The 12458-nt window shown below is 37.6% G+C and overlaps 1 protein-coding gene across 5 annotated transcripts in view; it reads left to right on the forward strand.

Annotated features, from left to right (window-relative positions):
- Positions 1 to 12458, forward strand: part of LOC107566121 (apoptosis-resistant E3 ubiquitin protein ligase 1) — a 79185-nt gene that overhangs the window by 52046 nt on the left and 14681 nt on the right. For 3 of the 5 annotated variants that reach the window (XM_016251493.1, XM_016251494.1, XM_016251497.1), the window contains 12 exons: positions 168 to 394; positions 548 to 785; positions 6409 to 6578; positions 7026 to 7206; positions 8671 to 8915; positions 9023 to 9100; positions 9227 to 9368; positions 9462 to 9583; positions 9758 to 9833; positions 10085 to 10194; positions 11445 to 11624; positions 12037 to 12162. In XM_016251493.1, coding sequence (XP_016106979.1) covers positions 168 to 394; positions 548 to 785; positions 6409 to 6578; positions 7026 to 7206; positions 8671 to 8915; positions 9023 to 9100; positions 9227 to 9368; positions 9462 to 9583; positions 9758 to 9833; positions 10085 to 10194; positions 11445 to 11624; positions 12037 to 12162 — 1895 coding nt within the window. The remainder of the gene's footprint in view (positions 1 to 167; positions 395 to 547; positions 786 to 6408; positions 6579 to 7025; positions 7207 to 8670; positions 8916 to 9022; positions 9101 to 9226; positions 9369 to 9461; positions 9584 to 9757; positions 9834 to 10084; positions 10195 to 11444; positions 11625 to 12036; positions 12163 to 12458) is intronic. The other 2 variants (XM_016251495.1, XM_016251496.1) reach the window with 1 other exon arrangement.

The following is a 12458-nucleotide window of genomic DNA, read 5'->3' on the forward strand; positions in this document are numbered from 1 at the left end:
GTAAGGTAGTTGTTAAGTTTAGGTATGGGATAGGATTAAGGGATCTAAAATATGGTCATGCAGAATAAGGCATTAATATGTACTTTAGTTAATAGTGAGAATTGTTCCCTAAGCGTCTTTTACGTTTATAAATTGTCAGTATTTTAAGACTCATATGCTCTCTTTAGGTGGAATAACTGTTTCCATCATCGCATTCGTCTTCACCATCAAATTTCTGTGTGAGCTTGCTGCTCGTGTGGTCAGCTTCTTACAGAATGATGACCCTGCCCGACATGGGGACCGCAGTATCTATGACTATGTGCGGGGTAATTATTTGGACCCACGCTCATGCAAGGTCTCCTGGGACTGGAAAGAGCCACAGGAAGTGGGTCAAACCATGAGTTTCCGAGTGCAGGTGACCAATCAGAAGTTTTTCTCAAAACGTTTTTTCCAAGTTGTATAAAGTATACTGACTCTGTACTTGACTATACATTGGCGCTTCATGCAGCTCAGTTAAAATGAATAAAGTTTTATGTATTTATTAGTTGTTTTGAAATCTCCCTCCCAGCTCTTTTACAAAAATGGCCAGCCTTTTCCTGCACACAGACCTGTGGGATTGAGGGTGAACATCACTCATATAGAGCTGGCTTTAGAAGTCCCTGTGACCCAGGAGGTCCTTCAGGAGCCCGAGTCTAATGTAGTCAAAGTGGCCTTCACTGTGCGTAAGGCTGGACGCTATGAGGTAGCTGTCAAACTTGGAGGCCTGAATGTGGCCTACAGCCCTTACTACAAGATATTCCAACCAGGTAAAATGCAAGTACAGATTCCTAATTCTCACTTTTCTAATGCTCTCTGTGTTTGGAATGAGGGACCTCGTATACAAGGTTTCATCCTAAGTGTCAGAATCCCGTTTTACTTATATACAACCCACAACCTTCATATAATACTTGGTCTTTTTGAATAACAGTCTTCATTTTTTGTATTTTCTATTTATTTTGTTGCCTTAATTTTGTTGGTTTTTACATATCAAATGGCTGCAGTTTTAACAGGGGTGCGTAGACTTGTTATATTAACTGTATGTGCAAAAATACACTGCTCAGAAAATTAAGGGAACACTTAATCATCACAGTATAACACCAAGTCAGTTAAACTTCAGGGATATCAATCTGTCTAGTATAAGTGATTGTGAATCAGTTTTACCTGCTTTGGTGCAAATTAGAGTGAAAACAATGAAAGTGAAAACAATGGCTCTAGAGAGGCAAAAGCAAGACAGCCCCCAAAATGGCAATGGTTTTGCAGGTAGGGTCACAGACTGTGGCCCTCTCCTTATCATTCCTGACTGATTTGTCTCTAGTTTTGTGTTTTGCTACAGGTGTGCATGTTTCTGACCAAACTGTCATAAACAGACTCCAACAGCCCAGCACTTTGCAGCTCGATTGGCATTTGCCAGAGAAAACCAGAATTGCCAGGTCAACCAATGGTGCCGTTTTGGCTGTCGGTCAGAGATGTTCTGGGGAGAAATATCCTTGGAGAGTCACACACACCTCCATGTGCTAGCCAGAAATCTTCAGAGCTGTTGTCAGACCTTATGCTGGTGCAATGTGCCCTGGGTTCCTCCTGGTGCGTGGCGAGTAGCACCCACAGACTGTCCAGTCAAGTCACCTTTATTTATATAGCGCTTTATACAATACAGATTTACAGCAGCTTTACTGTATTAAACAGTAAAATGTGTCAATAATGCAAGAGGACAATAGTAAACACTTCATTTTTCAGTTAAAGTCAGTTTATCGATTCAGTGATGTCATCGTCCAGCTCAGTTCAAATCAAATAGTGTCTGTGCAATCAAGTCGACAATATTGCCAGAAATTAAGTGTCCCCAACTAAGTAAGCCAAAGGTGACAGTGGCAAGGAACCAAGACTCCATCGGTGACAGAAATGGAGAAAAAACCTTGGGAGAAACCAGGCTCAGTCTGGCCTGGTCTGGCCAGTTCTCCTCTGGCCAGACCAGGCTGCAACATAAGTCAGAATTGTGCAGAGGACTCGTCTGGTTCCTGTGGTCTTGTGCCGGTCCAGGTGCTCAGTGATGTCCTGATCTAGGTCTGGCCCCCAGGACATCGGCTGCCATCTCATCAGAACATGCCCAGACGTTGTCGGAAGTGAATACAGGCATGTGGGGGCCATGCACACTACTGACTGACTTTGAGTTCTACGATGAAATTCGTGCATGTTTGATCAGCCTGTAATTTTAATTGTTTACCTTTTCTGTGTGATTTTGAATCTAGCCCTCAATGGGTTAATGAGTTTAGTTTCCATTGATTATTGTCATAATTTTGTTCTAAACGAATTATATAATGTATAAAGGAAAGATTTTTATCTTGAATATTTCATTAATCGAGATCTAAAGTGTGATTTAAGTGTTCCCTAAATTTTTCTGAGCAGTGTATATATTACTGAAAGGTCATATTTGAAACTTCTTGGCTTAACAATTTGTGTGTTTTGGTCATGCTTGCATTCTTGCATTTTAACATCTAAGGAGTGTCTTGTTTGTTTGTTTGTTTTGCAACCATTTATCCCTGAAGACCAGCATCTGTAAGATCTGGCCATTATTGACCTTTTCATCTAGAGATTCTTTTGTTTCTTAGTGGTACATTTTTTAAATTCATGCCCAGTTCAGTTGATGAGGATTGCTCAAACGCATGCTTCTCACAAATTATGTAGGATGCTACATACAATTGCAATCAAAACTATTCAGCTCTCCAGAGACTGTAATAATTTACAAATGTAAGCTTGTAATGCAAGTAAAGTTGTAATGTAATGAAGATTCAGAGTTTAAAAATTGCATCTTTAACAGTTTAGTGGCAAAAGTGATAGTCAATATATAATGTAGTATTTTTGAGTAGTACGGCTATGTCATAATTATTCAACACCTATTTAACACTTCTGTCACTTATTTAATACTTATTTAATATAATAAGTCACTTATTTAAGTGGTATTGTACAAAATCGTTAAAAAACAATTAAGCCTTTGGAAACACTGTAACAAAACCGAATTTGCTTGAGCTGTTACACATGCGTACATTTGGCTAGTGCATGTGCTAAAGTTGAGTAGCAAATATGGCCAAGTCATAAGAGCTCTCACAAAATCTGAAGCTATAGAGAACATACTGTCTTATTAAATGTGACCATGGACCACAAAACCAGTCATAAGGGTTTTCTGAATAAATAAGCTTTCCATTGATGAATGGTTTGTTAGGATAGGACTATATTTGGCGGAGATACAACTATTTGAAAATCTGGAATCTGAGGGTGCAAAAAAATCTAAATACTGAGAAAATCACCTTTAAAGTTGTCCAAATGAAGTTCTTAGCGATGCATATTACTAATCAAAAATTAAGGTTTGATATATTTACGGTAGGAAATTTACAAAATATCTTCATGGAACATGATCTTTACTTAATATCCTAATGATTTTTGGCATAAAAGAAAATCGATAATTTTGACCCATACAATGTTTTTTTGGCTTTGCTAAAAATATACCCCAGCGAATTAAGACTGGTTTTGTGGTCCATGGTCACAAATTAAAAAGTCTATGGCTACAAGAAAATCTCTGAAACAAAATTCCTCAAGACAGCTGACAACCATATTCATAAGTTTAAAATGTGTTGTACCAGAATAGCTTTGAGGGTGTTAAAGAAAAGGAACAAAATAAAATGGGTATTTTTTTTGCTTTTCAGCCTGGAATGAAGACGGACACAGTTTGTGTTTTATCCAGCTGTATTTACTCCAATAATGTATTTACTATAATATCCAAGTGAAAGATGTAACACCAATATGTCAGGGAAGAAAAAAAAAACAATCGCTGAGTTGGAAAAGGATTACCCCCCTCCTAAAATTACTTGTCAAGACACCTTTATTTGTATAGTACTTTATACAATACTGATTGTATCAAAGCAGCTTTACAGTGTCAAACAGGGAAATAGAGTGTCAATAATGCAAGAGGACCATAGCAGAGTCATTTTTCAGCTAGTCAGTTCATTGATGATTCAGTGATGTCATCATCCAGTTCAGCTCTCTTCCAATGGTGTCTTTGATCAGTCAAGTGTCCCCAACTAAGCAAGCCAAAGGCGACAGTGGCAAGGAACCAAAACTCCATCGGTGTAGCTAATCACCTAACCACAAAAAGCCATTTGACTTTCAACTATGATCAGCTGTGATCGTTTTGATTAGCTCAGCATGAAAAGAGCTTTCCTGGAGCATTTCAGTCCTTGGTAGTGCAACTGAAGCAAACAATCAGTGGCAAGGCACTGTCAAAAGATCTCCTGGATAAAGATGTGGATGGGCACAAGTTAGGAGATGGATACAAAATAAAAATAATTTAAAAAAAGACTTCATCAATGCCTAGAAGCACAGTGAAGTCTATTATTAAGAAGTGGAAGGAATTTGGTACAACACAGACCCCCCCTGCATCAGTAAGTCGCTCCAAACTGGATGAAAGAGCCAGGAGGAAACTGGTCAGAGAGGCTACCAAGAGATCTACAGCAACTCTGAAGCAGTTACATATATGACAAAGAATGAATTTATGACAAAGAGTGGTAATTGTGTGCATGTGACAATATCACAAGTTCTCCACAAATGTGGCTTGTATGGGAGGGTTGCAAGAAAAAAGCCACTCCTCAAAAAAGGCCACATGCAGTCACAACTGAGCTTTGCCAAAACGCACCTTGAAGATTCTAAGGCAGATGAGATTAAAATTGAATTATTTGGACTCGAGACCAAATGATATGTCTGGCAGAAATCCAATGCAGCTCATCATCCAAATAACAGCTGTAGGGTTTTTCAGCTCTAAAAAGGGAAATATTTATGACTAACTATAACTGGTTATGATCAATAATAAATATTTAGATTATATCTTCGAATTAACTGTAGCAGAATCAATATTACAATTATTTGATCTGTCCGTCCACCGAGCAGACAATATAATCATTTATTAATTCAAGGAACTATTATTTTCCTGGCCAAGGAAGAATAAACAGTCCTTCTCTGTGCAGTGCTAGCAGTAATTTAGCAAAATGTAGCAAGGGTTCACACATTCATTTAAGCGGTTACTTGCATTGGTTTTCGATTGCTGAAGAAGAATCCTGATGCAGTAGACACCGGAGGTCTTTTGATGAGTTTGTGAGCTGGAAGATTTTACTTCTGGTTCTTCTGACGAAGGAAAAGTCCACAGCGACTAAAGTTACTTGAAGATAAAAACTGCCGGAAAATAAAAAACTAAAAAGGAAGATCTTGAGAGTCTTTGAAAAGTGTTGTCTCAAAACGAAGAAAAAGTTTCTGAGCAAAGATTATTTCGGGCTAATCACTTTTGAGGGTTCCTATGCACACCCCCCTTTTGGGTGGAATGGCCAATCAGGGGCATGAATTTTTGGGCGGGAGAAGTTTCCTTTGTTTCCCTTCTATGGCACATTTGCATGTTTTATGGCCGGTCTGGAATTTCTGTAGTTTTAACCCAAAATATAGTACAAATCGTATGATGCATTTCACAATCACATACTGTACATCATTGTTTGACACGTACAAACAACATATGCAATATACCAGATATATTTGTAGAGTATAATAGAGTAACGGTCTTTATGTGTGTTGGGGGGGACTGGTTAGAATCGTCCTGATGGCGAGGAACCATTTGGCCAGTTTAGACCCCCATACAAACGTAAAGTCTCTGACCAGAACTGTAATTTATATGCAAATGTCAAAAGGCTAAAAGGGTCTCTTAAGCCATAAAACCCCAAAGATCATGCATGATTCTACGCAGATGCTACACAGCATTCCTACAGTAAAGCATGGAGGTGGTAATATCCTGTTATGGGGGTGTTTCACTGCAGCAGGGACTGGAGCACTTTTCAGGATAGAAGAAAAAATTGATGGGGCAAAATACCGTCAAATTCTTGAGGAAAATCTGCTGCCCTCAGCCAGAAAGTTGTCAATGGGAAGAAGGTTTACCTTCCAACATGACAATATTTTTTTATTTTTTTTTTCTGACATGTTGGTGTTATATCATTCACTTGGATGTTATAAGTTAAGTAAATACAGCTGGATAAAACAAAAACTGTCTGTCTTCATTTCAGGCTGCAATGCAGCAAAATGTGATTACTTTAAAGGGGGGTGATTATTTTCTATACCCACTTTTTATAGTAACTAATAACTATAAATCATAAATAATAAATAAATCATTATTATATCATTATGAAACATGCCTTTGCCAGTTTTCGTTTTTTTAATACCTTTTTTTTCTTGTTAGTAATGTTAAATAATTATCAGGTATACGTTATTACATTTATGCTTTCATTAAGCTGTGCATTTTGAAAAACTTTGTAGTTAAATTAACAGATATAGATGACAAATGACATGAATTGCATGCGTGTGTTGCAGGTACAGTGGTCCCATCCAAAACAAAGATAGCGTACCACTTCTCAACACTGGTTCTGACTTACGGCCAGCAGCACACGCTGCAAATAGAACCACGGGATGAGTATGGCAACCCCACCAGTAACTCTGTCTCACTTGTGGATGAGGTCAATTACAACATGCATGTCCACCCAGTAAGGACACTTACTGCATACCCAGAGTTTTTAGTTCAAACTTTCAAGGTTTGGATATACAGGTGCATCTCAATAAATTAGAATGTCGTGGAAGTGTTCATTTATTTCAGTAATTCAACTCAAAATGTGAAACTCGTGTATTAAATAAATTCTATGCACACAGACTGAAGTAGTTTAAGTCTTTGTTCTTTTAATTGGGATGATTTTGGCTCACATTTCACAAAAACCCACCAATTCACTATCTCAACAAATTAGAATACTTCATAAGACCAATAAAAAAAACATTTTTAGTGAATTGTTGGCCTTCTGGAAAGTATGTTAATTTACTGTACATTTACTCAATACTTGGAATTTATTGAGATGCACCTGTATGTATTAGCATTAAAGTGGTTGCAGGTCCAGCAGAATTTGCTCCATTCAGATCTCTTTTTCTTACTGTTCCTACAGTTAGGCACAGTGGACGAGGAGAGCTCAGATGATTGCTACAGCACATCGGTATCATTAAACAAGCCACAGTGCCAAGTTCTGATGAGGCTCACCTTCAGGAAAAAAGGCTGCTTTAGAGCATGCATCTCATACAGGGACCAGCCCCTTAGCAATGGGGAGTTTGACATCATTGTACTCAGCGGTGAGTTAATCTTGGCATTGGAGAGGTTGTTGGAGAGACTTTTTACCAACATGATTCCCACACCTTTTTCCCTAAATTCCATGAATTTTGCCGTGTTTACTGGATAAAGATAAAGATAAAAAAAGGAAAGAGATATTGTACTCACAAAGGGCTAAGCATAATAAGAAAACTCTTTTAAATAATTTACTTAACTTTTCCATTACATTAACTCACAATTTTATATCAGTTTTTTTTAAAGACATGCAACAGGTAAATTGGTGAAACTAAAGTGTTTATATGTAAAACAAGTGGGAGAAAAAATCTGCCAGTGCAGTAAGACAAAATACATCTGTATTGAACATACATTCTCAGAAAAGTCTTAATATGTATCTCAAAGCATCACTACCTAGTTTTGAATTGCCAGTGCAGTGCCAATTTATTGCTTCTAATGGCCACATTAATCCCCACAAGGTTTTGGCTGTTCTTGAATGGCCACAACCCACAACAGTACTTCCTAGGGTTTGCAGTATTTTTTAAGGTTTGTCTAAAACTTGAATTTCCAGACTTGGAGAAAGAACTGAACAGGCAGCTCTTTTGCAGTCAATAAAGCTACTATTTTTAATGGAACCCAGGGCTTTCAGACCAACAACACTATATCCCACTCACATCATGTTTTCACGACGAATCGGAGACAGGGTCACACATTACACAACATGTCAATAGGAAGAATTGCTGACAATTTTGTCTGGTCTACAAACTACGTTTCACAACCAAACACTTGCGAGAAGTGATAAAGGAAATAATGTAAGATCACATGTAAGACAGGAGTTATCGCGTGAGACTGGATTTCTTCCTGTTAGAAATTGTAGCCTGCAAGAAAAGTTATGATACAATTTGATTGTATGCTGATTTGCAGCTAAAAAGAAAGAAGAAAAAAATAAATATTAAGGAGAAGATGGATGCTTGCAGAAGCCATGTGTGCTGATGTTTCGTTACAGATCTATGACTCCACCCCCTTTCCCTTGCCCTGTATCATGCTTTTTCATTGGCTATTGGTTGTCAGCAATGCCATTTTCAGTCAAAGCACATTTCAAACTGCAGGACTCTGAGTCAGCAAACAGGTTCAGATATTTAGCATGCTAATGCCGGGCACACACTACACGATTCTAGCCCTGATTTTCAATCACCAATTTTTTTCAATGTGTGTTTTTTTTTTTTTGCATTTGCATTTGTACAATAATCTTTAAAATCAGTTAATTCCAAGGATCAGTAATATGCCAATTAACATTTGCCACGATAATCATAAATAAGTGGACATTAGAAGTCATGGAATTTCAGTGATCAAAGCCCAGTTCTCTTCAAAGTAATTGGAAGTGCAACAATGACAGAACACAGCTGAGTCATGATTACATACCATACAGAAGAGTGGAAGTGCATTGCTGTAACCTTTTCTCAATGTATTTTCACCATTATGCACTCACACAGAAAATGAGAAGAACTGTGTGGAGAAAAACGTATCTACCCCTGGCATAAGCATCTACTTTGAGGCCTACCTCTACAGCATGGGCACTTACAGTAGTTGTCCTTGGCAGTTTCTAGCATCCTCCCAGCTAGCCCTGCAGAGACGGCCCTCCATGGGTGATGATGAGGAGGAACAAGACTCCCCTGTAGAGGGGCAGTCAGAGAAGGTCAAGAAACCAAAAAAGGTCTATTGCTATATATCACCAAAGGTAAACATTTTTTAAAATGGGTTAATTCTACATTTGTGTGGTTAATTTGCTTTGTTAATATTGATTCTTTGTTCATTTAAATACGGACTCACTAAATTGTGTTTCAGCAATTTTCTGTGAAGGAGTTTTACCTGAAAATTATTCCTTGGCGCCTTTTCACTTTCCGTGTGTGTCCCGGAACTAAGGTTATCTTTTTTCAGACTACCTTCTTTTCTGAATAATTTTACCAAAAACACTATTCTTTTGCTGACTGCAAAAGCTGTTATTTTATTCAAGAATATATATTTTTCATTTTGTTTTAATTCTGGTAGTTCACTTACCATGGACCAGATCCTGTTCATAAATACCTAACACTGGTAGTAGATGATGGGATTCAGCCTCCAGTAGAGCTCAGCTGTAAGGACAGAAATATCATGGCTGCAACCTTTATCCGCTTCCTCCACAAGAACATTGGTTAGTGTGAGTGGCAGTGTGTCATTAAATACAATCAAATGTAGATATAATGGTGTGTTTGTTTGGGGTTTTTTTGTGCGTGTTTGCATCTAGGTGGATCAGAAACTTTTCAGGATAAAGTGAACTTTTTTCAGCGTGAGCTGAGACACATTCACTCCAAGAGACCTCGCACTAAAACCTGCCTGAAAGTCAGCCGTCACTCCCTCCTTGAATCGGTGAGCAAATCTGGCAGATCATTCCTCATGGGCCATATGGAAGAATACAGAAAGAAGGAACAAGTCTCTCAATAATCATATAAGCCTGCGCTATTTAATTCTTGGAATTTTTTTTTTTGGTGTAGTGAATTTTATGGGAATTAAAAGTGACACTTTTTTTCCCCCTTTTTTCAGTCTCTGAAGGCCACACGGAACTTTTCTGTATCAGATTGGAGTAAGAACTTTGAAGTTGTGTTCCAGGATGAGGAAGGTTGGTTAACTGACTGATGTTATTAGTTATACTAATTATTACGCATTTTACAAAACCTGTCAAGAACATCATAAATCACATAAAAAATTTAAAAAAAAAAGTAAAATAAAATAAAATAAATTTTTTAACCATTAAGATTTGTTTTCATTTTGACATTTCATGGCATTTTTAATTAAATTTTTTTACCATTCATAAACCTATAATCATATTTAAAGGTTGATTTGTTCTATGTGTTTGGGTGTGTTTATTAGCTCTGGACTGGGGAGGGCCACGACGTGAGTGGTTTGAGCTTATCTGTAAGGCTCTGTTTGATACAAATAACCAGCTTTTCACACGCTTTAGTGACAACAACCAAGGTTTGGTAAGTCATAGCTTTACAAAACAGCTTTTTATGCTGCTTGATATTGCAAACTGGTATTTCTTATCATATTATTTTAAAGTATTGTAATTATAAACACTGGTTCACAGTGCAAATGGTTTTATTGTATTTCCTGCTATTTTATATTTTTCTAGTTGTTTACCTAAAGCGACTAATGATTTGGAAGTTCTGCACATATACAGAAAATAGCTTTTGCAACATTGCAAAATAAGGTGGATAAAGATTTCTGTACAGTTGTCTGTGTTAGGGGATGAACGACTTCTGATTTTTTTTTAAGTCGACTTTTATGTGATGAAAGTTGAGTTGAAGTCGACTAGTCGCTGATGACGTCATTAATGAACAAATAAGTCTGGAGCTGTGACAAATACCTTGTGCACAGCTATGGCATATGACACAGTGCTGCCCACATGGCTATTGCTCCTATAACAGCTCATTTTTAACAGTTATTTTGTCTTTGAGTCGTTATGTTTCTCACAGATTTCTGCTCGTTCTAAATCAGATAGAGATAAAGTAGCACAGTAAAGATTACATTCATATGAATGCATTAGTGAGAGCGATTGCATGTGTGAATTAATTCTAACTGGCAGTGTCTCTCTACTAGTAGTGAAGCTGTGTGATTTAGTTATTAAGAAATATATGCTTTAACTTTTCAGTTTCTAAGCTATTATATTGAGAAATCACAGTGTTGACAATACATTTCCACGCTGAATGATTCTGTGTGCGTGATGTACGAGCTACTGTCTGTAATGTGTGTGCGTTACAATGCAGCAGCGTATAAGATTAGAACGGCGATTAATTTACCTGTACAATAAGCTGTTTAAAACTTGCATTCTCCTGTTCAATTTTGAGCATCCAGTAATATAATTACACATGTCTTGTGGAGCGCTTTCAGATTATGCATTTATTTGTAATTTTAACTGTTTGGAAACGGAGCGTAAATGTGGAAGTCCTTCAAAGATTTCTTATCCTGTTGTGCCCTCTATAGGGCCAGCGACTAGTCGACGTTAAGCTTAAAGCGTCATGGCAGAGCATTGAAGTCGACTAGTCTATTAGTCGGTGCAACCCCTAGTCTGTGTATATATGCTGGGATATGATAAAGTATTTTAAAAGGGATAAAATTACACTCATCACTTTTAAATGTACTGTAGTAATATAGACATTGACTTTTTAATGTTGGGATGTTGGTCAAGAGTTGATTTAGAATGAGCTGTTCTGGGGTTTTTTTTGGGCAGGTCCACCCAAACGCTGATCGCTCCCCTCACCAGAGGGTGAAAATGTATGAGTTTGCAGGTCGAGTGGTGGGGAAATGTCTATATGAATCAGCTTTAGGTGGGGCCTACAAGCAGCTGGTACGAGCCCGATTCACCCGCTCCTTCTTGGCTCAGATAATTGGATTACGAATGAACTATAAGGTGACAATTGATTGATATATAGCCTGCTAATAAATGTACATTTTAACCTGTACTGATAAAGGTCATGCCTCATTTACAAATGTATGCAAATTTTATGAGTAGTCATGTCCCCTATCTTTGCGTGCAAATTTTGCAAAGCATGCCCGCAAACTTGTCGCATTTGAAAAAGACCATTCACATGATTCATGCAAATTCTATGAGATTTTATTTCGGATAACTTTTTGTTCAAACCAATTATATATGACACACAAAAGCACTTTTTTAGGCTGAAATGTGATATTTATCTAAACATTAAACATAGTAACTAAATATAGCTCTATTTCTAATATCAGAACCCCCATCAACTTTGCAGATATGCAAATACACTTACTCTCCTTGTTTGTTTACTTTTTGTTTTTCTTTGCATTGGCAGTACTTTGAAACTGATGATGAGGAATTTTACAAAACCAAGGTATGCTTTATTCTGAACAACGATGTCAGTGAAATGGACCTGGTGTTTGCAGAGGAAAAATATAGCAAGTCAGGACACCTGGAAAAGGTATTCATCATTAATTCAATGAAAAATGAATTTCAATAATGAAATCTGTTCATTTTAATCTTGATTCCAAATATGATCGTACAGTTAAGTGCATGTACAGTATGTATGAAAGTGCTCTTAAGGCAGGGGTGTCCAATCCTGTTGCTGAAAGGCCAACATCCTGCAGAGTTTAGCTTCAGCTGGTTCCAACACACCTGCCTGGAAATTACTTGTGGGTCTAAAGTCTTTGATTAGTTGGTCCAGGTGTTTTTAATTAGGGTTGGAGCTAAACTCTGTAGGACAGTGGCCTCCAGGAG

The sequence above is a fragment of the Sinocyclocheilus grahami genome, unplaced genomic scaffold (assembly GCF_001515645.1).
Source record: "Sinocyclocheilus grahami isolate Dianchi unplaced genomic scaffold, SAMN03320097.WGS_v1.1 scaffold1048.1, whole genome shotgun sequence".
In the NCBI taxonomy this organism is placed as follows: Eukaryota; Metazoa; Chordata; class Actinopteri; order Cypriniformes; family Cyprinidae; genus Sinocyclocheilus; species Sinocyclocheilus grahami.